Genomic DNA, 26,194 nt, shown 5'->3' on the forward strand with positions numbered 1-26,194 from the left:
TGGGGTGACTCCAGTTGCACTGATACGGTGCTAACAGGACCCCTTGCTGGAGTGGGAGACAGCTGGAAGGCTGAGGGCGCGGCTCGTCTTGGCCTTTGAGACCGCGGGGTGGAGGCCGTGCTGCCGCTTGTCGCTTGGGGAGCGCCGGGCGAGTCCTTCTCCAGTTGTGCCCCCTCGGAAGGGCCTCCTCTGTCCCTGGGCTTTCCCTCCCTTCCCTTCCCGGCCTCGGCCTCGGCCTCGGCCTCGGCCTCAGGCCGGACTGCTCTGTGGCAGTAAAGCATTTTCTTTGGTGAGGGTGAGAAAAGTTCTGGTGGTGAACTTTTGGTCGTCGCGTTCCCCCGTCCCACCGGGGTCACTCCACGACGGCCCCTCCACGCGGACCCCCGGCGTCAGGCGCTCAGCACTTGCAGCGGCTCCTTGGGTGGCTGGGCGGCCTGGGCTCTTACAGGTGGGCTAGTTTGGATTGAAGCAACTGAAATGGTCTTGTCACCCCTGGAGCCCCCGTGGCGCCCCATATTCCTGTGGACACACCCATGCCCGTCCTGCAGAAGGACGGCTGCCCGGACAGCAGGACGTCCCGGCCAGTCCTGGCTCTGCGCAGACTGGCTTCCGTGAGCTGCGGACCCAGGCCTGGAGCTCAGGCTCAGGGTCAGGTCTGAAAATGCTCCCGCAGGTGTGGCGGTAGGTGAGGTGGCACACGAGCCACACGCGTGCCCTCCTGGGAGCCACGTGACGAGTCAAAAGGAGGAGGCGAGGTACGTTTTCATAACATTGTACGTAAGCGCGTACGGCCCAAACGCTACGTTTTCAACGTGCCATTTAAAGAGTTACTGAAGGGCACTTTTACTTTGTGTGTGTGCGCGCGCGCACGCTCTGTCTTAGAAATCCGCGTGCATCTTGTGCCCACAGCACATGTCACTGGAGTGGGCCAGCGCACACCATTGCCCCTCGTCCAGGTGGCCAGGGGCCGCTGTGGGCACAGTGAGGCTCTAGACCCCTCTCCCTCGTGGGGGCTCCTTCCTTGGACCCTGGTCATCGGGGCCCCTGTGTGCACAGCGGGTCCCACCCGCCCGGGTCAGGGCCACGGGCCCACCGTGTCCGTGGCCCGGGAGCCACGGACCTGCTCTCTCTTCTCTCTTCCTCCTCCAGCTGGACTTTGGCCTCATGGGGTCCCGGCAGCCCCTTCCTGTTTTCCCATGTTGACGGTTCCTTGCAGTGCCGGTCTCGTGGGCAGGGTTTTGCGACGCGGCTCGGTCCCGAGACCAGCCTGGTTTGTCGCCTGGCCCTGCGGGGAGAGGGCCGGGTTGGCGGTGGGAGGAGAGCCTCCTTCCTGGCTCTCTCCTTTGCATTGCTTTACCAGGCGGTTCCCCTCCTTGGCCTGGCTTGTCCTCCGGTGCGGTCCTGGGGCCAGGCAGCACCCCCTTGCTGGGGGCCTGTGGATGTCCGGGGCTGACTGTGGACGAGACCCGTGTGATGCTCCACAGCCAGTCTCTCTGCCACCCCCGCCCCTGTGTGAGATGCACTCATTTGCAAGTGAAAACCTGTTCGCTTCTTGAATACTCAGGCCCACCGCAGGCGCTGGCCCTCCCCCTCCCCCTTCACCCCCTGCTCCCTCCCCCTGGTGAGTGGGTGCTCCCCAGCGGGGCCGCAGGCTGAGAGGTGAGGCTGAGCGCCTTCGCTGGGCCTCGGGGCCCTCTGCTCACCTGCCTGGCTTTCCTCCCAGATGGAGAGCCTTCTGTGGATTTTCCACTCTTCCAGCCAGATGTCTGCTCTCAAAGCCCTGCCACTGGGAGAGGCAGAGAGACAGCCGGTAGATCTCCCTCCGTGTTCCATCTCCCCTGCCTTTGACTCTTCCCGCTGTGCTTCTCCACTTTGGGAAACAGTGCGTGCATCCCACCCTGGCCGCTCTGTCCCACTTGCCTTGGCCCCCACCCCAGGGCTCCGGAAGTGTGCAGAGCCTCGGGGAAGAAGGCAGCGACCCCCAGCCCACAGGCCGTGCCCCCTGCAGCCTGCTGGGGAGCGGGGACCGCAGGCAGAGGCCCAGGGTGCTCCCCCTCGGCACCTCCTGGGCACTCGTGCCCTCAGCAGATGGTGATAGAGAGTGTGGTCCCTGCTTGCTTCAGGCCGGTGGTTCTCTGAGTGGGGCCCCTGGGCCAGCAGCTTCCCCACCAGCTGGAACTGGTTAGGAATGCGGGTTCCTGGGGCCCAGACCTGCTGACTCTGAAAGTTTGCGGGTGGGCCCCAGAACTCCACTCTGACCAGGGATTCTGATGCTCGTCCCGGTGTGATGCCCCTGCCTCGGAGGCCCCCTGGGTCCCGGCGTCTTCCTGCTGCAAGTGGGAAGAGGAGGACGGAGTCCACGTCTTGTCTCCTCCCTAGTCTCTGCCCCCTGTCTCTCGCCGGGTCCTCCAGGGACGATGTCTCCAGATGTCGTGCCCCTGTCACCGTGAACCAGCCTGCGTGCTCAGGGGTGGGCCGTGCCCTGGCAGCGAGCACCCAGGAGGCCTCCTGTCCAGGCTCCTCACACCGGGCGCAGGGCCTGCGGGGAAGAGCGGGGGCAGAGCCAGACCTGCGGGCGTCCGGGTGGAGTTCCTGTTCCCACACCTGTCCTCACGGTCAAGGAGGAGGCAGGGGCCTGCCGAGTGGGACAGCCAGACTCCCCCGCCCTGTGGGCGGACCCCGCCCTCACCTGAGCTGGGCAGGGGAGGGGAGCTGGCGGACAGGACGGGCTTGGTGGCGGCTCAGGCCTGATGACAGCCTCCGGCTTCCGCACGGGGTGCTTTTTCAGGCGGGAACGGTTGTGCTTATTGCGGTTGTTTTCCCAGGATCCCGGAGTGAGGCCGCCGGCTCTGTGGTGAGCAGCATTCCGCTAAGCCTGTGCGCGGCTTCCTGCGGAGGCTCTGACACCGTTAGTGAGAAGAGCCTGGGTGAGTCACTGACTCAGCAAGCAGCCAGCAGCGGGCCGGGGCTGTGGCTGGGACGGGGAGGCCGGGCGTCCCGTGCAGCGAGCCCAGGGCTGGCCTCAAACCCCGGAGTTCCAGGGCTCCCCCGGGGGAGGAGGTGCGGGTGCTCCTAAGCGCGGGCTTCCTCAGGGCTGTTGTCAGTCGGACCTTTCTGGATCGGCTTCTGGCGTCGCTCTGTTCTGAAGGCCTGTGAAGCAGAAGAAGAGGCCACAGCCGAAAAGCTGTGAGAGCTTCTGAATCATCGATGGTGATCAGGGCATCTTAAATCATACGACTCAGGACGGTCGCTGGAAGCTGGCCAGTCCCTAAAGCAGCATCCTCAGATCGTAGGAGGCACGTCGTAAACTGTTTCCTTCCTTTCGTTCTGGTTGTAAAGCTTGGGAAAGCTTGAGTTCATCTCATCACAGATGAGACCACATTCCAGGCCCGTCTTCCCAGGTCGGCGTGATGCAGCCTGAGACGCGGTGGCTCAGCCAGGGCTGCGGCCCGCGTGCCATGAGGGCCCCTGCTGCCCCTGCAGGAGGAGCGTCTCTGGGGCGCGTCCAGCCTCCTGGGGGGCCGAGGGAGGGAGTGCAGTCCGAGCCGGCACGGGCCTGCCACGCGGCGCACGCTCAGGCACACGCGCATGCTCACGGGGTCCTTTCAGAGCGCGCACGCTGTTTTGTAACTCCACAGTGGTGACCGGAATGAGACTCTCCTGGGTACTGTCACGTCCTCCTGTGGCTCTAAGACTTGTTCTTACGGGCCGTGCTTGCAGGGTAGTGTATTGGCCTAAACGCAGACATGAATTTAGCAGCTTGAGATGATGCACACTGATGACCTCCCATGGTTTCTGAGGGCAGGGATTAAGAGCAGGCGGGCCAGGGGATTCTGGCCGAGGGTCCCTCAGGAGGCTGCAGTAGGGGCTTCAGCCGGGGCTGCCCCATCCGAAGGCCGGACTGGGCGGGATGCCTGGCTTCCAGGAGGCCCCTCCCGTGGCTCCTCAGTACGTGGGCCCCCGCAGGGCTGCTGAGGCTCCTCAGTGCACGGGGGCCGGCTCCCCTCAGGAGGAGTGTGACGCGGGAGAGCGTTGGTGGAAAGTTCTAGACCCTCCTCCTCATACTGTGACTACCTCAGCGCCTTGTACACTGTGCTGTGTGCGTTTGTCTCTGAGCAGACCCTGCGGGACAGCGTGGCGTCTTCTCTGCTTTCAGTGGGTACAGGAGCCCAGGGAATTCAGGGCTGCCAGGACTGTCTGTCTGGACTCACTGAATGTTGTGGACCAGGAACAGAGTCTGTCGGCCACGTGAGTGTCTTAGATGCTCAGTATTTTCCTGCTGAGGTGGAGGTGCTTTTAACAATACCTCGCATTTCCTTCTGTAGATTTTGTTGTTGTTTTTTGTTTGTTTTCGCCATGCTGTGCAGCTCGTGGGATCTTAGTTCCCCAACCAGGGATTGAACCTGGGCCCTCAGCAGTGAAAGCACAGAGTCCTAACCACTGGACCGCCAGGGAAGTCCCTGTTGTTGTTGTTGTTGTTGTTGATAGCTGTTTTGAGGTGTAATTCCCATACTCTTCACCTCATCCACCTAATGCGTGCCGTTCCCTGCTTTGTAGTGTATTCATTGAGTGCAGTCGTCACTACTACCAATTTTAGAACATTCCATCACCCCGAGAGGAAACCCCATCCCCATTAGCATCCCTCCCATCCCCCTCCCCAGCCCCTGACAACCAGGAACCCACTCTCTGTCTCTGTGCACTTGCCTGTTCTGGACGTTTCCCATCAGTGGAATCACACCCTGTGTGTCCTTGTCCATCTGGCTTCTCTCACTGAGCATCGTGTTCTCAGGGTCCATCCACGTTGTAGCGAGTGTCAGTGCTTCACTCGTTTTCATGGATGGATAATATTTCAGTGTGTGGAGGGACACATTTGTTTATTCGTTCATCTGTTGATGGACATTTGGGTGGTTTCCACCTTTTGGCGGTTGTGAATCACGCCTCTGTGAACATTAATTTTCGGGTTTTTGGTGTGTTTTTTTTTTTGGCTGCGTTGGGTCTTCGTTGCTACGCGCGGGTTTTCTCTAGTTGTGGTGAGTGGGGTCTAGTCTTTGTTGCAGTGTGCGGGCTTCTCATTGCGGTGGCTTCTCTTGTTGCAGAGCACAGGCTCTAGGCCCGCGGGCTTCAGTAGTTGCAGCACGCGGGCTCTGTAGTTGTGGCGCATGGGCTTCGTTGCTCCGCGGCATGTGGGATCTTCCCGGACCAGGGCTCGAACCTGTGTCCCCTGCATTGGCAGGCGGATTCTTAACCACTCCGCCACCAGGGAAGCCCAATGTTCAGGGTTTTGTATGGACGAATATTCTCATTTCTCTTGGGCAGACACCCAGGAGAGGAATTGCTGGGTCATTTGCTAACTGTTTAACCTTTGAGGAGCTGCCAGACTGTTTTCCAAACCCAGCCGTCCTCATTGTTTTCTGCCGTTTGCCAGGAGTCCTTGGGGCCGATTGTTCCCATCAGTGGTTCTTCCCCAGGGTTTCTGGGTCAGCAGTGGTGCTGACGCTGCGGGTCGGTTCCCCGGTGTCAGGAACCACTGGTCTGCAGGGCTGTCCTGTGCTGGACCGCGCGTGCTCCATCTCCCGCCCCCGGCCTTGTCTAAGTAATATGAGTTCAATGGATATTTACTGCTCCGTCGTTGGTAAGTTGGAGGATATTATTAAGAACGATAGAAGATTGTTTTTTTCCTTTGCCTTAAAAAATAAGATTCTGGGCAAAAGGTCACATATCGTAATTCTATTTACAAACGTCCAGAAGGGGCAAATCCACAGAAACAGAGTGTGGATTAGTGTTGTCAGGGGCTGGGGAGGGGATTGGGGCGCGTCTGCTAATGGGGTGATGGGATGTTCTGAAACTAGATAGAGGTGATGGTTGCTCAGCTCTGAATGTATTAAAACCCACTGAACTGTATACTTGAAGCGGGGGCCCATTCTGTGTGAATTATATCTCAGTAGGGCTGCTGTTGCAAAGATGAGGCTTAGGACACAAAGGGTGTTTCCGGAGTTGTTTGACCTGTTAGGACCGCTGCGCCGTGGGGGGCCCTGTCCTGGGACCTTCCGGGCATCCGTGCCCTGGCCCGTAGGGGCTCTGCCCGCGTTGCCGTCCTCCACTGTGAAGCGTGGAAATGGTGGCCTGGTCTGAGAGGGGCAGTCGCTGTCCCGGGGCAGGGCTGGCAGTTCTGGGCCTGACCATCTCACCTCCGCTTCAGCCCGTGCTCTTCGTGGCCCCTCCTCTCGCTGTGCATCCTCTTCGAGGCCCCTCCTCACCGCGATAGGAACCTTCACTAGCGGGGCGGAGGTGCAGTCTGGAGTTACAGACCGTCCACACGATGCGTCGTCCTCACTTGGTTTCTGCGGGGTCTTGGGTTAGCTGGCCGCCAAGACCCCGGCGAAAGGCCAGAGCGACCCCCGACGTGCTCCTCGGGGAAAGCGGCGAGGCCAGCCCGCCGGGCGCAGGGAGGCCAGGAGAGCGCCGCTGTGGCTGGGAGGGAGGACCGCTGCTCGCCCGCCCGCTCCCGGTGGTTGCATGAGTGGTGTTTCCCCATTGTACAGATGGAAACCGAGGCCTGCGGTGGTTCAGGGACTCAGAGGCAGGCCTGTGGCTTCCAGGCTGCAGGAGCGCCCGGGGGAAGTCCTGGGGAAGGAGGGTCGGGGGCTTCGAGTCCGTCCCGGTCCCTTTCCCGCAGCCCGCTGGGCGGCAGGGCGCTGCAGGAACAGGCGCTCCCGGAGCCAGCGTGTCCCACTTGGTAGGACATGGCCCCAGCGCTGTGGGTGGAGCTCTCTGGTGGGTCCCGCGGGTCGGGAAATGAGGCGGGGAGTCCCGGGGGCTGCAGCACCCGCCTCCTCTGGTCGCCCCCATCACCAGAGCGGGGAGGGACGGCTCTGAACCCTGTCCCGTTGTCTTTCAGGACAAACCCCACGATGTTGCTCACGAAATCAGCGAGACCATCCGGTGAGTGTGGCGCCTGCTGGGGCAGGGCCTCAGGGTGGGCCAGTCCTGAGTTCCCAGCAGCCCCCCAGCCGTGCGCTCCCCCATTCCTCCGTGCTGATCCGCGTCAGCATCGTCAGCATCGAGGAGGCTTGGGAAGCGGGGCTGTGGAGTCAGGGGGTCAAGTCCTCTGAGTGTGACCCAGGACAGGTCTTGGTGCTTCATGAGCTGGCTTCCTGTGGAAGAGGCTGGAAATCCTGAGTGGGCAGCTTCCCGAGGGACCCCTCCCCTCTCCCCTCATCACCTTGCTTTACTCTTCTCCCATGGGGTTTGGTGTGACCTTTGGGTTTGGGCCACTCTTCCCTCTGTGAGCCTGCCCCGTGCTGTGCAGAGGAGGCCGGGGGCCCGGGAGGCTGACCCGGGTGAGATCTGGGAGGAGGGCCGCCTGCTGTGTTCTAGTGGGCTGTCTCCTCATGTGGGACCTGAGGGTCTGCGACGGCCTCCAGAGTGGCCTCGGGGGCCCATGCGCGGAATCCTGCAACCAACCGCTCTTGGCTTTAGAATGTTCCACGTGTGTGACCGTGGCCCTGGCATCTCGCTGCATTGTGCCTTAAAATCCTTAGCTGTGTAGCCACTGCCTGGGCCACACGCCATTGCGTCTGCTTGAATCTGGGGTGGCCGGGCTGGCAGCAGTACAAAAGGCTGTTTGGTACATAGGGGTGGTACTCCCCCCTCTCCGTCCTGTCCTTCCTTTGAGAGGCGAGCATTTATCAGTTTCTTCTGTATTGTTTCAGGTTATATGTATGTATATATCACTGTAGTATATTAGTATAAAATCTATCTTAGGGTTCTCCAGAGAAACAGACCCAGTGATGTCTGTGTATATGAGATTAATTTAAGCAACTGAGTCACACGACTTCAGGCTGGCGAGTCTGAAATATGCAGGACAGGCCAAGAGAGGCAGACCCAGGGAAGAGTCGATGTTGTAGCTCAAGTCTAAAGGCAGTCTGGAGGCAGAATTTTGTGTATACACATACAGATGAATTCCGTATAATATAGTACAGAGGGGTTCTGTGTAGTTTACCCAACTTCTCCAATGGTGACGTCTCACATAACTGTAATAGCAAAACCAGAAAATGGACATCGACATAATCTACAGACTTTATTCACTGTGCATGTATGGTCACGTGTATGCACGCATGCATTCTTGTAACCTCCACCTCAAACAAGACGTAGATCGGTTTCGTCACCACAATATTTTTATCCCTCTTAAATACATAAATACAGATATCCTTGAGTTGGCAAGTGTTGTGAACTTAGGGAAGTAGTGTACTAAGGTATTCATCAGAGAAGAGCTGGTGTCCAGTTTAGGTTGTCATCATCACTTCCTGATGTGAATCCCAAATTACTACTTTGGTTTTTTTCTAGTATTAACAAATTCCTGACATGAGGTGGATCTTTGACTTACGTAGCATCACTAGATGACCTCTAGTGCGCAGACATGTGCCGGGCCAGCTCCTGGGCCTCTCTTTGTTTTGAGGGTGGTGGGACATCAACACCAGACTGAAGGTTGCCCAGATCTCCCCCAAACCCAGATTACCCCCCAACCCCTGTTTTTAACCACATCAAATGTATTTATTTAATACTTTGACTCATGCTTTTGGTTTTGATCTTCTTTTGAAAGATTGTTTTTCTCTTTTTCCCTTCTCTCCACATAGGAGGAAAACAGACGGAGAGTTACATCCAGAGAACGGTAAGAATAATAAAGCTTTTTGTTCTGTGCAATATGTAATCTTGATGACTAAAATTACATTTCTGAAATCTTTTAAAAAGAAGAACTTTATAGTGAGTTGCCAGGGTGACCATAGATAGCTTAAGGATGCTGGGTTTGCGGTCAGGTTATTAACCTTGTGATTCAGGTAGAATTGTCTTACTAAGAGTGAATTGGGGGCAACTGGCAGTTATCAGAACTAGATCTAAAGGTTGTATTAAATATTAAATGTTGAGGTAATATGTGCCTTTCAGGGCTCCTGAGATGAAGATTGATTTTTGGTGCGGGGGGGGGGTGGATAGGAAGGAAGACCTTTTGAAAACTGCCTCCACGGGAGGAGTCTGTGAAAGTCATCCTTAGGGTGTGTGATTTTGCTTGACAGAGTTGCTGGACCGCTCCCTGCAGAAGAACCGGGAAGAGTAAGACCAGGAACACATGTGGAAGAAGAAGAAAGAGATGATAAAGTAAAGCCTGGTCACCTCCAGGTTTGTCACTTCCACCTTAATCTCAGAACCCATTTGGTTTTAGGAAGGGGGGTCAGGGTGTGGGGAGCGTGTAGGAACAGAATGACTTTCACTAATGATCAAAATGACCTTGGATTTAGCTAAAATGCTCTTCAAACTCATTTTTCTGCTGGTTCTCTATGAGGAAGGTGTGTTACGTGGCTCTGGTGATAGTAAATCAGCGGTAGGCCTGGAAGTCAGCTGGACCTCTGCTACTTGATCAGTCAGTCACAGAGCTTCAGTCTGTCCCCTCTCCTGCCTGCGTCTCCTGCCCATGAGGTCTTTGTGAAGGTCTCATTTTCAAACACATGACGTGCTAAAGTGCTCTAGTATCATCCAGGTATAAAGTTGCATTCTTAACTGAGATCAGACCAGTTCTTTCCCCAGACCTCCAGCTCCTTTGTAAAATCAGAGTTTAAGGTTCTATGAAATACAGATGTACCCACTGAACCCCCGTGGGAGGGAGGGGTAGGAGAAGGGATTGGGGATCTGATACTGGAAGCTTTACCATTAGACAGCACTGCCCCATACGACAAAGGGCTGACATTGGTCGGGCACAGGTGGTAGAACAATATCACATCCCTTTTGGTTTTATTAAGACGTTGATTAGAAGTTTCAGCTCAGCAGAGGGGCAGCACCCTGGGCAGGCACTGGGCCTCCACCATCTATGGATCCTCCCCTCCAGCACCCAGGCTAGGTACTCAGTTACCAGCAGCCCAAACGGCAGGAACAGAGCTCTGCCAGTCTGACCTTCCCAGAGGGCAAGTGTAAGCAGCACAGCCAGGAATTTGAGCGACAGGCTTTGCTGGATTGTCGAGAAGGAGGGCGACGTCTGGTTCGGAATGGCTGGAGTCAGCGCTAGCCTCCCCTCGGACACGTGCACTGGGCCCCCTGGTCTCAGGCTCACACAGGCCTCCAAAGCCCTTCCCTCGGGATGGCGCTCAGACCCTCCACCCAGCCCACCCTCCCGCCCCAAACACCAGCAGGTCAAGCACCACTCAGAGAAGGGGGAAGCTACTATGTTTCACTTCTGGCTGATAACTCTGCTCCCAGAGCACAGGATGGCCGAGGGGGGCGAGATGGGAGGGTCTCGCTGTGACCCCGAGGCACTGCTGGCCTTTTCAGCCACATGCCTGCCTTCCTTGGAAATACATTTCATTAACAGCCAAACGGAACACCCTGAGAAACAGGAGGAATTATTAGTTCGTTTCAACCCTTAGCAACAGTGAGTTTTCACCACCGTGTATTTCGTCTGCTCTCTGCAATGCGCTGGAACTTTCCTTTGGGCTAAATGTGCCTCAGCTGTCCACGGCACCCTACACACTTGGCGACTCCGCCTGACCTGGGAGTGCCCTGGGCCCCAGGGACAGGGTCCCTCCTTCCTGACCACCCCCTCGTGGGAGTGCTGAGGCCAGTCAGCCCCCAGCTCTGGGGGCTCAGCGTCCCCTCGGAAGTGACTGCGAGTCAAGCTCCCCACCGACCCCCTCCGCCCTGGTCTCCCTCCCGCCAGGGCCGCTTCGTGCGCGGTGCCGGTCGCCCCTCCTCAGTGGGGAGGAGACCAGGGCCGACTCCGCTCCACTGACCTGCCGCTGCCCATCCGGGACGTGGCTGAACAGCCGGTAGGTGTCTGAACAGCCGGTAGGTGTCGGGGAAGCCCCGAGGGCGGGCGCCCTCCCGCACCCTCACGACTCGGTGCTGCTCCGGGTGGAGCCCGCGGCCCCGGGGGCAAGAGGCGCGACGGGAGTGGGAAGGATACGGGGCCACGGGAAGCCCGGGCCCAGGCGCAGAGGCAGGAGGCGGCGAGGGGGGCCGGCCCAGTCGCGAAGCCCATGCCTCCGCCCCGCCCAGGCCCGAGCGGCCCTCAGACCTCGCTGCCGGCCCCTGGGCTCGGGGTGGGTGACGGGCGCGCCGAAGAAGCCGTCCCACTCGAGCCGTCCACAGAGGCCGGCCCAGGGGTTGTGCCTGTTCCCAGCGTGGGGCGAGCACCAGGGCCTGAGGGTGTGGAGCCGTCCAGCCACAGGTCACAGGCTTTGCCTGTTGGAAGGGAGGGCTGCGATGGGGCTGTGCCGACGGAAGGGGAGGATGGAGCCGCCCACAGTCCCCGTTTGCCAGGCAGAGCTTCGTCGCAGACCCTGTTCTCAGCAGCCGTGTGCAGCAGGGACACCCAGGCCTGGCGAGTCTGCGCCCCACCCAGGGCCGCTGGGTTCCTGTGCGGCAGCCCCGGCATCTCCTGCTGAGAAACCCCAGAGACCGTGCTCCGTCCCCCGAGCCCACCGCAGCGCTGCAGAGCCCAAGGGGGCTGGGGCTTCACCCCAAACTTGAGGAAGCCACACCTGGGGGCCGCGGCACAAGCGGGGCTCCCACCTTCCCCGCAGGAGCAGACCCCGCGGAGGGTCTATCTTTTGGAAATAAATTTAGACTAACAGGTTTTACACACAGAATCTTAGAGCTGGGAAAAGTCCTTTGTGTCATTCATGTAGCTTCATAAGATTTTTTTTTAATGAGAGGATGGATTTCCTTGAGCAAGAGTGAATTTCCAAGAATGGGTCCCTGGATACCAAGGACTGTTTTGGGGAAGAAAGATGAATCTATTCTGTGAACGCCTTATAGAACTTATTCTATATTGTAGTTCTGTCTGGAAACACATGTACCGTTGATCTTTGTAGCGGCCCTTAACATCCTCAAGAGAAGCTCTCATTTCCCCATTAGTACTTGTTATAGACTGAATATTTGGGTCCCCCCAACGTTCACATGTTGACACCCTACCTCCAATGTGATGGTATTAGAAGGTGGGTCTTTTGGGAGGTGATTAGGATTTGATGAGGTCATCGGGATGGAGCCCTCATGATGAGATTCTTACCCTTGTGAGAGTCATGAGAGAGCTGGCTTTTTCTCTCTGCTCTCTGCCCTGTGAGGACACAATGAGAAGTGGACAGTCTGCAACCCGGAAAAGAGTCCTCACCAGAAGGCGATGATCCTGGCACCTAGATCTCAGACTTCCAGCCTCCAAGACTGAGAAATACATTTTTGTTGTTTACAAGCCCCCACCCCGCCCCGTTTATGGTACTTTGTGACAGCGGCCCAAACTGACTTAGCACTCTTTTCTTCAAGTAAATGGAAGAATTTGTGGAGCCCATCCATTTTATGATACAATTTCCCAAATAACCAAGATTCTCTCTATACACTCTGATTTGTCAACTTTTTTATTTATCAAAATTGTTATAAAAAAAGTTTCCATATTTTTTCCTAATAAATTGTTTCCAATCCATGTTGTCACTATAATGGTTCTATGATATTAATAATTTGAGCCCTAATACCCTGCTAAAAATAATCATTTCTTTGTCTTATGAATAAGTTCAGGGTTCAAATGCAAAAGTTTTAAAAGGATATACTGTGTAAAACATCTGTGTCATCCCTCTGAAGGAAAGAAGGAGGGAAGAAAGGAAGGAAGGAAGGAAAAAGCATTGAATTTGCCCTCAGTTTAGCTGCCACTTCCTAAGGGAAGCCCTTTCCAACTCCAGACCCCCAGGCATCACAAATAAGCTCTCATGGGACACTGTCCATACTGTTGCACGTCATGTTTCCTGAAAAGCTGATTCTGAGACAAGGACAGACTTTCAGGAAGTTTCTTGGGGTGTGTATTTTGGGATAAACATAGAATTACCGTGTGACTCAGCAATTCCACTCCTAAATCATTAAAAACAAACACTCAAATCTGCGTACACACATGTTTATAGCGGCACTATTCACAATAGAAAAATCATGGAAATAACCCAAATGTCCATCAATGGATGAATGAATAAACAAATTGTGGTATATACCTACAGTGGAATAGTAATTCAGTCATAAAAAGGAATGGAGCGGGGCTTCCCTGGTGGTGCAGTGGTTGAGAATCTGCCTGCCAATGCAGGGGACGCGGGTTCGACCCCTGGTCGGGGAAGATCCCACATGCCGCGGAGCAACTAAGCCCGTGTGCCACAACTGCTGAGCCTGCGCGTCTGGAGCCTGTGCTCCGCAGCAAGAGAGGCCGCGACAGTGAGAGGCCTGCGCACCGCGATGAAGAGTGGCCCCCGCTCACCGCAGCTGGAGAAAGCCCTCGCATAGAAACGAAGACCCAACACAGCATAAACAAATAAATAAATAAATAAATAATAAATTAAAAAAAAAAAAAAAGGAATGGAGCAATTAAATATCAAACAATTACACGGCCAAAAACATTTTTTTAAGAAATGAAATACTAATACATATTACAGTGTGGATGACTCTCGCAAACATCATGCTAAGTGAAAGATGTCAGACACAAAGGTCACACATTGTATGATTCCATTTATCTGAAATATCCAGAATAAGTAAATCGATAGAGAAAGAAAGCAGATTGGTGGTCTCCAGGGCCTGGCAGAGAGAGCGAAGTAGTATCTTCTTAATGGGTACAGAGTTTCCTTTTGGGGTGATAAAAATGTCTGTGGGAAGAAAAAATTTTTTAATTGGAAAATGATTGATTAAAAACAGAAGTCTGTGGGGTATTTCTTGGTACTGCCTTTCCCAATTTCGACAGTAAATGGTCAAGTACACAGTAAATGGTCAAGTACAGCATCCATGGTTTGAGAAAGAAATGATGACCAGGGCTCAGAACACTCACTCAGGGACGAGGGTGAGGGTCACCCCACCAAGTAAGCCATCCATTTTAGCAGAGATATTATCCAAGGATGAGGGGACTTGAGAATGGATAGCACAGGAGGGAGACAATGACTATCAGTTGTGGCCTTGAGGCCACCTACAGTAACAGAGGCTATAGTTCCACCCACTGACCCTCCTTTCACTAGTAGTTCATCTCACCCTCTCCCCTAAAAACGATCCATGGAAACTATGAAAGAGTTGTTTCCAGAACTTATGCAAAGACGTTGATCCAAGTAAAGGCAACAAAAGCAAAAATAAACAAGTGGGGCTATATCCAACTAAAAAGCACAACAAAGGAAACCAACAACAAAATGAAAAGGCAACCTACCGAATGGGAGAAAACTTTTACATATCATATATCCTATAAGTGGTTAGTATTCAAATTATATGAAGAACTCATACAAAAAAAATAGAAAAAATACCCAACTAAGAAATGGGCAGAGAGTCTGAATAGACATTTTTACCAAGAAGATACAGAGATGGGCAGCAGATAATTAAAAAGACACCTAAAATCACTAATCAGCAGAGAAATGCAAATCAAACCACAAAGAGATGTCACCTCATACCTGTTAGAATGGCTAATATCAAAAAGACAGGAACTAACAGGTGTTGGCAAGGGTGTGGAGAAAAGGGAAGCCTGTGCACTGTTGGTAGGAATGTAAATTGTTGCAGCCACTGGGGAAAACAGTATGGAGGTCCTCAAAAACTTAAAAATAGAACTATCATACGATCCAGCAATTCCACTACTTGGTATTTGTATGAAGGAAACAGAAACTCTAATTCAAAATGAAATCTGTACCCCCATATTCATTGCAGCGTTATTTACAATAGCCAAGACTTGGAAACCCCTGTGTTCATCAATGGATAAATGGATAAAAGACATTAGGCATATATATATATGCCAAATTATATATATATATATATATATTTTTTTTTATATATATATATATATATATATATAAAATTCAGCCATGAGAAAGAAACAAATCCTGCCATTTGTGACAACATGAATGGACTGTGAGGGCGTTATGCTAGGTAAAATATGTCAGACAGAGAAAGAAAAATCCTGTATGATCTCACATTATATGGAATTTTAAAAAAAGCTCATAGATACATAGACTGGTGGTTACCAGAGGCAGGGGGTGGAGGGTGGGTGAAATGGGTAAAGGTGGTCAATATGTACAAACTGGCAGTTATAAAATAAGTCCCGGGTATGTGACTATAGTTAATACGATATTGCATATTTAAAAGTTGCTAAGAGAGTAGATCTTAAAAGTCCTCATCACAAGAAAAAAAGATTTCTACCATGTATGGTAATGGATGTTAACTAGACATACTGTGGTGATCATTTTTTAAATTGAAGTATAGTGGATTAACAGTATTATATTGTAATAATATACTAGAACACAGTGATTCAATATTTTTATAGATTATACTCCATTTAAAGTTATTATAAAACATTGGCTATCCTTATAGCTTATTTATTTTATGCATAGTAATTTGTGCCTCTTAATCCCCTCCCCTACCCCTATCTTGCCCCTCCCCCCTTTCCTCTACCCACTGGTAACCACTGCTTTGATGTCTATGTCTGTGAGTTCATTTCCTTTCTGTTACATTTATTCTTTATTTTTTAGATTCCACATACGAGTGATAACATACCGTATTTGTCTTTCTCTGTTTGACTTATTTCAGTAAGCATAATAGTGTTGCAGCAAAAATAGAAATGAAGTTTTTCCTCTCCTGAAAATAAGGAAAGTAAAGGGGACAGTGAACAGGCTAGAGAAGACACATAAACTGGCCTGAAAGGGTTAATCGATCCTAGTTTTATTTAAACTGTTACTAATCTGTAGTGTCTGTAACTAGATTTATCTTTCACAAAGCTAAATTACATTCTGTTCCTAGCACTCCCTAGCTGTCTATGTAAATGACATCCTGCATCTGGTGCTTAAGCTCCGTGCCCTCTCTTGTAGCAAATCACCCTGTGTAGCTGTTTGCATTTCAGGAAGCAGATGGTAGGCAGATAACGCCGAGGCAAATGAACCCAATTCCCGGTCCGCCGGACCCAATTACTGGACTGCCTGACGCCAGCGATGCCGGTTTTGAAATAATGCAAGAAGAAGAAGAATGCAGGACTTTTACCACTTTGCTCCTTATTATGACTCCCTGGACTGCGGTGGCCGCCCGAGGGGCGGGGACGCCAGCCGGGGCCTCCAGGCGTGTGTGGGCATCTTGTCTGCAGCCAGCGTCCCCAAGGCCGCGCTCGGCCCATAATCACTCAGTAAAGCTGCGCCGCGACAGCGCGGCCGACTTTTTCTGGCACTGTGAGGACCTGTGCGCATTGCAGGATTCGGTGCCTCTGCCCGCCGTGCGCGCCTCCCTGCGGGAGGGCCTACTGGACTTCAACGCCGACCGCCTCCGCGGGGTGGACTGGGCGCCGCCCCTGAGCACCCTCTGCCCCCGATCTGTATCCAGAGCTTCTTCCAGCCACGGCTTGGCGAGACGGGTTTGTAGTTCCCGCTTCCAGGGGCTCTCGTGTGGGCGCTGCGAAGCGGGGTTTTAGATGGTGCAAGGTGGAGGTGGGCACTAGAACCGGTGCCCAGTGCCCGGGTGTGCGTGCACTAGACGGGGCGTGCGGCCTAGGACTCTTGCCGGCTCGGTGACCCCGGCCGAGTGCCTTAAGGCTTCTAGGTCTCAGTGTTCTCATCTGTAGCATGGGCTGAACAGGACTCACTCTCTGTGGCGGTTACAAGGTCGCATTCTGTTAATGCTTGTAGACTCTACAATGTAGAACACTTAGCGCAGTTTGGAGCATTGTTAATTGTTCCACAGATGTTACCTGGTCTGTTGAACGACTTTGCCTGGTACACGCCAAAGCGTTTAGGAAATGGATATATCCCAGCTTCATTTCCTTTCCATTAAAACAGGGCTCAGGAAAAAAAAAAATCTTTTTTTCAGTAGTCGTATCATATAGTGGAAAGAGCACCGGTGTGAAGGCAGCTTAGGGTTTGAATTCCAGGGCTTATGCTCTCTGTGGCCTGGGCAGGTTACTTTTGAACTGCAATCCTCACACTTGTAAAATGACATGAAAAACCACTCTTTCTGTGGATTCTTAGAATTAATTAAGCAGGTTATGTGTGTGAAGTATCCTGGCACTTGAATGAGTTGTCAGAACTGAGGGCTGCTGGAGATGATGCTTCTGCCCTAGGTAATCTCCCCTTCTACTGGGCGGCAGGTAAACACAAGCACAGTAGTCAGTGCTCTGGAAAAAGTGAGATCTGGTGCTACAGAGCACAGAATCTTTTTTTTTTTAATTTAATTTTTATTTTATATTGGAGGATAGTTGATTTACAATATTGTGTTAGTTTCAGGTGTACAGCAAAGTGATTCAAAGTGATTCCGTTATACATATATCCATTCTTTTTCAGATTCTTTTCCCATACAGGTTGTTACAGGATATGGAGTAGAGTTCCTTGTGCTATGCAGTAGGTCCTTGTTGATTATCTATTTTATATAGAGTCGTGTGTATATGTTAATCCCAAACTCCTAATGTATCCCTCCCCCCCATCTTTCCCCTTTGCAGAGCACAGAATCTTGGAAGGGAAAGTTCCGGGTAGGCTTCTTGGAGGAGGTGCCATCCTTTCTAAGGATATGTAGAAGCTCCTGGGGTGGCAGGAGGGAGCAGTGTGTGTCAAAGTTTGAGAAATATAAGAAAATATGGCAAAACTAAGGTACACGAGTGGAACTCCGGGTTTGGCAAAGAAATGAGAGTTGATACTGGAAACCTAGTGGGGCCCAACAGAAAGGGGGCTTGTTTGTCCTGTCAGAAATTTAGATGTTTATCCTGAAGGCTGTGGGAAACCCTAAAGAACAGTGAGATGGACTTCTGGTTTAGAGACTCACTCGGATCTCCATGTGGAAGGCACTTGATTGGGTGCAGGGTGAATTGTAATCTAAGGGTCCCACTTAAGTTATAAAAGGTTGGACTGGATTTTGCAGATCCGAGAGGGAATGGGTGGGGCCTGGTGACCAGTTAGAAAAGGGAGGGCAGCAAGTATGGGTGACAGTTTACAGCTGCATCTTTTTGTGAGATACAGAGCACAGTACGAAGGGATTGGCAGTGGGGGGAGAGGATCTTACTTCATCTTCAGTGCTTTAGAGGGGCCTGGTAGACAGGTCTGGGCCCAAGGTACAGATCTGGGCTTTTTGGGAGGACAGGTGTTTGACGGCATGGGAGAGACTTAGGTTACCCACAAGAAGATCCAAAGAATCATAGGTCTGAGGGCTTTTTAAGTGGGTATATTGAGGATGTTTATAAGCTGAAAGAAAGTAGCCAGCAGAGAAAGGGTGTGAAGATCTAGGAGAGGAAATGATTGTTCATTTGTTTTCAAAAAGCTGAATACTTATCGTGTGCCTGGCCCTTTTCTAGGATCTGGGGTTCTCGCCATGTGTTATCTCTTCTGCAAGGACAGTTCAACTCATCCCCTGGTGAAGAGAAGTCAGATTATTCTTTGCATCCCGTTCAGGTGTAGGAACTGTTCTGTATCTCTGAAGGGACTTTACTTAACCAGGGTAATAAGTTAGAAATCAAAAGAAATTAGAGCTGGAAGGGACCTTAAAGGCCACTGTACTTAATTTTGCCTAATATTTTATATTGATTGTAAGAAAAATTTATTGCAGAGCCCATTCTCTTCAGAGTTCCTTCACTGAACTTTCTTTATGTCTTTCATCCAGTGGGTCTAGCTTGTAGATATTGGCCTCCTCCTAAATTTGCTTCTTCATTCACATTACATTTTGCCTGGACTATGGCAGAAGCTCCTGGGTGGTTTCGTGGCCCCTGGACTCAGTTCCTCTAAGTTCATCTGCCTGCTCGGGTTGAGTGATCTTCTAACATGAAAAGATACGCCTAAAATAATGCTGCTAATGGCTTGCCCACACGGAGTTAGTGCATACTAGCCCCCCAGCGTGTGCTCTGCACAGAGGCATGTAGTCTGAACTGTGCTCTGCCAAGCCTCCTGGGGCTCTTTGGCCCTGAGGAAGGAGAGCTTTTTGTGATCACTCCCTTTATCTAATTGTTCCTTCAGCAGCGGGGCACCTTTTTCTAAGCAGCGGAGGCACCCTTACTCAGCCAGTGGTAGCCCCAGGGCTCATCACCTATGGGATACAAGCCATGCTCTCTCCCAGGCTTGATTCGACCAACATCTCTATTTTCTGTCCCTTCTCACACTTGGACCCCTGGCGTTTAGTTATCCCCACCTGCAGTATTTACAGTGCACAGCAGGTGTCAGGCTTGAGTGTCTTTGCACAGATGCTCCCTCTGCAGTTAATGCACCTCCTCCTCCAACTCTGCATAGCCTCATCTTTCTCGATTGTACTTCAGGGTTATCATGAAGCCGTCACTTAGATATAACTTTTTGCCTCCATAGGAACCTCTGTGCATAAAGGTTATGGTTCTTTATCTCATGTGATTGAAAATTTGAGTTTATACATGTCCCTCCTTAATGAGGCTTTAAGGGCAGGGGTCGTTTCTAATCCTTAGCACAGAGCAGATGCTTTTTTTTCTTTTTAGGTGCTTTTTAACGGTGATAAAATGTATGGTTTAAATCACTCATTTTACAATAATTTTGCTTTAGGTTCTGACAGAAATAAGGTTTCCAGAAGTTGTGTTCCTGCAATAAGAAATAAAGATGTGACCTTCCAGTTGTGTAAAGCTCTTAAATGCTGTGTAAGTGCGTCGGGTGCGCTAAGGAACCTGGAGCTAAATGGGCTAGTTCTGAGAGAGAGAGACTTAACTACGTTAACAAAGGTAAGCCTTCATTGTGTCCTGCCAACATTTGATAGTTGCTTTTATGGCAAACTAAACGGGTAAAATTTTAAACTGTTCTTCCCCATTAAAGGGATTGAATAAATCGGCCACTTTGGGGCACCTGTGTCTTGCGAATTGTCCAATTGGAGGTGGAGGTTTAGAAAGTGAGTTTCAGTCTTGTTTAAGTCTCTTCCCATCAGACTGGTCTCGTGATTTCCTACACACCATGTTACTTCCTGTCTCCCTTTTCTTGGTGTTGTTCATGCCTGGATTGTCTCCTGTACCTGCTCAAACCTTGGTCCATTCTCATTTGTACCATGGAAGTTTGTCATGCCGGATACTGTCATAACTAATTTTACTTAAGTTTGTGTTAAGCTGCAAAGCATACATTTTGTATATTTTCTGTTTTTTGTGTTTGTTTATATTTTTATGGTTTCTCTTCAAGAAATATTATGAGAAGGGAAATAGCAAGATGTAAAGAGCAAAAAAGTCATCATTCTCTTTAAATTGTTAGAATATCGATCTGCAATCATAATTAAAATGCACTGTGGTATGTGTTAAAAAAGGAAATATATGTAATGTCCCGTAGGAGCAGCAAAGTCAGTGGTGTTAGTGGGGGTGTGTCATGGAAGTAATCACAAAGCAGGTGACTGTTGGTTGGGGTCCTGAAACATTAGTGTGTGTTCTCTGTGTCCAGTAGTGGTCTGGAGGGGTCAGGAAGCCTACCTTTCAATTTGAGGGAACAGAGGGTTTGAGGTCCTCTCTCTTCTATTGCTGTAGTATACTGCATAGCAGCTAATAAAATACTGGGTTTATAGTTGATATTTAAATCGCTGATTGATCATCAAGATTGGGATGTATCATTGGAAATGAAAATAGGAAGAGTCTTATGCTTTTTAGGTTTTTCTTTTTTTTCCTATGTCTCAGAAGGCTCTTTGACGGGGGACTTTTTATTCTCCCATACAATTCCATGAATACTTTTACCCTGGCACTTATTTTAATGGCATTTTCAATTTATAAATGTCTTTGAAACACATACTGTAAACTATTTGAGGGTAATGACCATGGCCATTGGTGGCACATCTTAAATGTGCATCGTGTTAATTTTTGAGTGTCATGTGGTCTACCATCAGTGCTTCCCTCTTTCACCCAGTTTTCTTCCTCATTTCCTTCTCCAAATTTGTCTCATTTTTCTACTTTCCGTTTTGCTTCTCTATTCTTGCTTTCTCTTTCCCATTGCATGTGTCATTCTTCTTCTTCTTCTCCTTCTGACTTCATTATTATGGCCAACCGAAACCTTTTCTAGTATGTTCTCTTTCTTGCCTCTTCATTGCCATCCACAAACTCTTACAGAATATTCGTGGTTGACTCCCTTACTTCCTAGCATACCCATGTACTTCGTGATCATTTTAGAACATTGAAAAGGGTTGGAATTTTTAAAAATAGGTAATTATAATCAGTCTTCTTTCACCTCTGGCATAAGACTCTTCTTCCTCAATCTGACCATTCTCAAATCTAGAAGTACTCCAGCTCATTGGTCTTCCTTACCCCCATGTCTAGGCCAAAGAACTTGTGAAACCTTAGCCCTGTTTAATACTAGAATTTATCAAAACATAAGAGAGCTAATTCTGCCTAAGGGCACCGAAGAAGAATAAAGATGCCACAGATAAACGTTTTAGTCCATATTTATAATGGACTCTTAAGTGCCTAGTTGAGTGCTAACTCACTTGAACAACAGGGAGCTCATGACAGAAACTAACATGTTAATTGTATAGACACTTCACTTCACCATTCCTCAATGTAGCTGATAAACTGCATCCAGTTAGCTTAAATAACATGAATGATGAATTTCCCTGTGTATATAAATTGGGAGTTTCTAAAGTTACCTTTTTCCCTTTGTACAACTACTGACTGCCACCTCGCTTGGTCACTGCAATAGAAAATGATGACTAAGAAACACATTGTCTCAATATCAGTGGACATAATGTCCTAGTATTCTATAAAAATCTCAAAATTCTTAATCTAAAAGATATATCTGGGCTTCCCTGGTGGCGCAGCGGTTGAGAATCTGCCTGCCAATGCAGGGGACACGGGTTCGAGTCCTGGTCTGGGAAGATCCCACATGTCATGGAGCAACTGGGCCCGGGAGCCACAACTACTGAGCCTGCGCGTCTGGAGCCTGTGCTCCGCAACAAGAGAGACCGCGATAGTGAGAGGCCTGCGCACCGCGATGAAGAGTGGCCCCCGCTCGCCGCAACTAGAGAAAGCCCTCGCACAGAAACGAAGACCCAACACAGCTAAAAATAAATAAATAAATTTATTTAAAAAAAAAAAGATATTCTGCCAATATCTTATATCCTTATCCTTTGTTAATATAAATATCCAATCTGTGAAGGTCTCAGTTTTCTTACTTAGAATATGAGGTGGATAGATTTGCTAATATCTAGGGACCTTTCCAATTTTAATATTCCCTGGTTATAAGGTCTGAGCCAAATACAATGGCTCCCTTAATCATTAACCTCGCTCATGATGAAAGTTATCAGCAAGTTCTACTTGTAAGTGATCAAACATTCATATCCATATATATTGTAGCACATTGACTTTTACAGAACTCAAAGTAGCACAACATAGTTACATTCATAGACTTAAGGTCACTGTGGTATACTTCACAATTTTTCTTTTCCCTAGGAAGGAAATTTAGATCCCTAGGAAGGGATTTCTTTCTCTGCCTTTCAGTAATGGAAGCCTTTTATGATCTCTTGGATCCTAAAAATGGGTAGGGTTTTGGCAGGTGGAGCTTAGGAGAGACCTTCCAGGTGGCAGGGACAACATGAGAAAGGGCAGAAGGAAGAATGGATTTTGAGAAGGACTTGTTATCTTACATGATGAGAGCAGCGTTTCACAATCTCTGTCCTGAGGAACACTGGTTTTAGATGATGTTGATGTAGTTACAAGACAGAAGCATTTGGGAAGAGCCGTAGTCTACATCCTGACATGAAATTCAGGTTTCACTTTGTTACATTACATACTCTGAAAAGTTTTGGAGGAAGGAATTGATTTCATTTTTTTAATTCAGTCTTACTCACACTTACTTGACAAACCTATATTCAGCTGATGGGACTGTATTTTGTGAAAGGCCAATCGGAGAAATGCTGAGATGGAGCTTAGGATATTTCTGTGTTGGGACAGGCATGTGATTATTTTTCTTATAATTCTTTACTGTTTATCCTAACAATTGTTACTTTGCAGGATTTTTTTTTTTTTTACAACTTTATTGGAGTATAATTGCTTTACAGTGTTGTGTTAGTTTCTGCTGTATAACAAAGCGAATCAGCTATATGTATACATATATCCCCAGGTTTCAGTTTTAAGCCTTCTGTTTTTACCTGAGTCATTGGGCCTCTTAGAAAGCTCAACAATTCTGGGGTCTTCATCTCTTATGTAGTTTCCAGAAGCTCCTGGCACTTACCACTATTTCCTCTTGATTCTTTTCCTCCGACTTCAAACTTCTTACGATTATGAGCTGATTGTTTTCTCAGCCTCTAGTGTCAAAACCAGCTACCTCGCTCATCTTCATTGTCTTAGTTACAAGGTGCAATATTTCCCATGTTTATATGTGTCAAACTATAAGTCAGGGATTGATACATAGCATATGCGTAATAAAAATTGTATTTCCATTTTTTCTTTGTTCAAAGGTATCCAAACACTGGCCAATTTCTTAAGTTGAAAGTAGAGTGATCTAATTTATTCAGCTCATCCAACCATCAATATTGAATATTTGTCTTTTTTCTTACACATATTTCTTGTATTCCAATCGTGACATTCTAGAGCACAGTGAGCACATGTATAACTTATTACTGCATTACTACCTTGGCTATTCCTTGGCCAAAATTTACTTCATACAACTGACAGCCTAATTAACCTATTAGAGTTTTTTTTAATGTATGCATACAAACAATAAACACCAATTGCATTGCTAATAACTGAATTTGTACATCTCTATGCACCCATGTATCCAACACCAGGTCAAGATATTTTAAAATATTTCTAACACCCTACAAGGTTCTCTGTTACTTCTTTCTGTTCCATACTCCCCCAGGGCAACACCCAAGCTGACCTCTATCACCATATATGACATACATGGAAACACACCGTGTGTATTCTTTGGTATCTGGCCTTTGGTTACATATCATTATATCAGTAGTTTATTCTTTTATTGTGTTTTCCTGATTTTTTAAACCTAGACATTCATACAGTGTCAAAATACCACTGATTTCTTAATATTATTATGCTGACCTCCATCTTCAGGGACTTTTCACAGTCTTCCATGTGTCTTTTCACCTACTTTCTCTTCCCTCTAATTATGTTTCATTTAACCCACCTCAGCCAGCTTTTCCCCCATATTCCCCAACACGTAGCACTCCTGTGTTCAGCCAGTTTTGTTCCCTATTCCATAAGCCCTCTGTGCCATTCCTGACACTGTGCCTGTTCCCTGCCCAGAAGGCCTGTTCCCTACCCTCTATATACTTGTTCAAGACTCAGTTTAAATGCTACCTGTTCTAAGAAGTCTTCTCAGAAGAAGCCAGTGCTTTTTGGAATCCTTCTTTAATGAAATCCCATAGCAAGTGTAATCTGTCCTCCCTGATCTGGTAATTAATTATCCATTGTTCCTATCATATATTGTTTGTTTTTCTTATGTGCTGTTATTATTTATTGAAGCAGATTATAGTGACTTGAACCAGGAACTGGGTCATTTTCCTCTTCATTTTAGTGCAAGTTTCTGTGATATGAAGTTAAACTCTTTTTCCCTCGCTTCCCATTCACCCTCAGCACTTGTTAAACATAAAGTACAAGTGAAACGTATTGGTTAACAGGTTTTTGTGGTCCTTGATTCTGGTCCCTAGAGCTAAGCTGCACTTCTGTCGTGCTAATTTGACTGATTCCTTATTGTCACATAACTCAGGAATTAACTAAATCATTACAAATTTAGATACATGTAAGATATTATAAGAAACCCAGTGGATGTCACAAGTTGAGGCCTGTAGGAGAGTGTTGTATGAGGCCTAGTTCGGTGGAGCTCAGACAATGCTCGAGCCTTTCGATATTCCATTGTAAGTAAGAAAGAGGTATGCAAATATATGCTTAATATTTAACAGTGTTGATAAAAAAGAGAAGAGAGAAAGGGACGACAGGTACTTTGAGGGCTTTTTGGAATTCATGAACAATTATGATTGGATGGGGAAAAAGAAAAACCGAGGTCTAACCTCCCACAGATGAGCTCAGGAAAGAGAGAAGGGCTCATCTGGTATGCAGGTAGAGAGGTTTGACCTACAGAAACTTAGAAAACCTCAACAATCTGAGCAGTGTTGGCAAGAGGCAAACTAAAGGGCTAATGAAAGTCTGCAAAAGTTTCACACAAAGAACTTTGGCATGGTGTTCATCATCTAGCTAATCCTAACATGCAGACATTTATGAGAGTAAAGTCAGGTCTTTGCCAGAGTGGGTTCCTTATTTGGGCAACTGGGTCAAATGAAGAAAGGCAAATGTAGGCTGCCAGAGTAAATAAGGAGAGGAAAAACAAAAAGAACGAGACATACCATTAATCAGTGATTTCCCCCCAATATTCTTAGCCTCCACCTTATCTCCATCTTACTGGTAACACAGGAACTAGACTGAACAATCAGGTAAAAGGTCTCTACAGAAACTGAGGTAATATAGAAAATAAAACATAAAATTGTAAATTTTCTTCCTAGGGGTAATTGAGATGATAGTTCAGTAATAACATAAGATCAGTTGAAGTCTAAAGAAATTTTAGAAAACCTGGATAAAGTAAGAAAACATCTGTTTGCTGGCATCAGAATGTTAGAGAGACACCAAGACATGTGGGCCAAGTTCTGGAGAGAAGGGAAACACAAACGCAAGCTAGACATTTGGTGCAGCTTTTCTCCTTGGGGTATTTGCTGATTCAAATCTTACAGCCTAGGAGCTGAAAAGCCAAGGAGATAAAAAGACTCTAACCACAGAAGCCAAACGGCAAGAGCTCAAGCTAAAGGCAACAACTAATGGAATGACAAGCTAAGTGTATCTTTAGTCTCGCAGGGCTGCAGGAACCATTACATTTAAAGCCTAACAAATACAAGGGTAGTTGGGAATAGGGAGAATCCAAACGTTCACATGGTAATCCCAAAGGGCAACACCTGTAGAGGAAGGACAAGACAGAAATAGATGAACCTTCACACAGACTGAAAAACAGCTTTGAAAGAGCTCAAACTGAGAATGGACTAAGGTTACCAGTCCCTATATTGACTGTCTGCCATGGGCAAAAGGAAATCTTTTCAAGAGAAAGATAACAACATCCAGAATGTGGAGGTATCTTTATAGTTTCCTAAAATAAGTTAAACCCAATTTTAATATAAAAAATATAGACGACGAAATGATCAAAAGCTCAAAAAAAAAAAAGAAAGAAAAAAGACAATATAGAGACACAGGAGGACAAGAGTTAGCAGGCCTTGGTTAAAAAAA

General features: G+C 48.8%; 1 protein-coding gene across 1 annotated transcript in view; it reads left to right on the forward strand.

Moving 5' to 3' along the window:
• The window catches only part of LOC133086959 (uncharacterized), a 32,505-nt gene extending 10,541 nt beyond the window's left edge, over positions 1 to 21,964 (forward strand). The window contains exons 4-10 of the mRNA XM_061183724.1: positions 2,826 to 2,927; positions 6,899 to 6,942; positions 8,637 to 8,671; positions 9,072 to 9,174; positions 15,872 to 16,372; positions 19,500 to 19,672; positions 21,730 to 21,964. Coding sequence (XP_061039707.1) covers positions 2,826 to 2,927; positions 6,899 to 6,942; positions 8,637 to 8,671; positions 9,072 to 9,174; positions 15,872 to 16,372; positions 19,500 to 19,544 — 830 coding nt within the window. The 3' untranslated portion in view covers positions 19,545 to 19,672; positions 21,730 to 21,964. The remainder of the gene's footprint in view (positions 1 to 2,825; positions 2,928 to 6,898; positions 6,943 to 8,636; positions 8,672 to 9,071; positions 9,175 to 15,871; positions 16,373 to 19,499; positions 19,673 to 21,729) is intronic.
• The last annotated feature ends 4,230 nt before the right edge of the window (positions 21,965 to 26,194 follow it).

This window comes from Eubalaena glacialis, chromosome 3 (assembly GCF_028564815.1).
Source record: "Eubalaena glacialis isolate mEubGla1 chromosome 3, mEubGla1.1.hap2.+ XY, whole genome shotgun sequence".
NCBI classification, from domain to species: Eukaryota; Metazoa; Chordata; class Mammalia; order Artiodactyla; family Balaenidae; genus Eubalaena; species Eubalaena glacialis.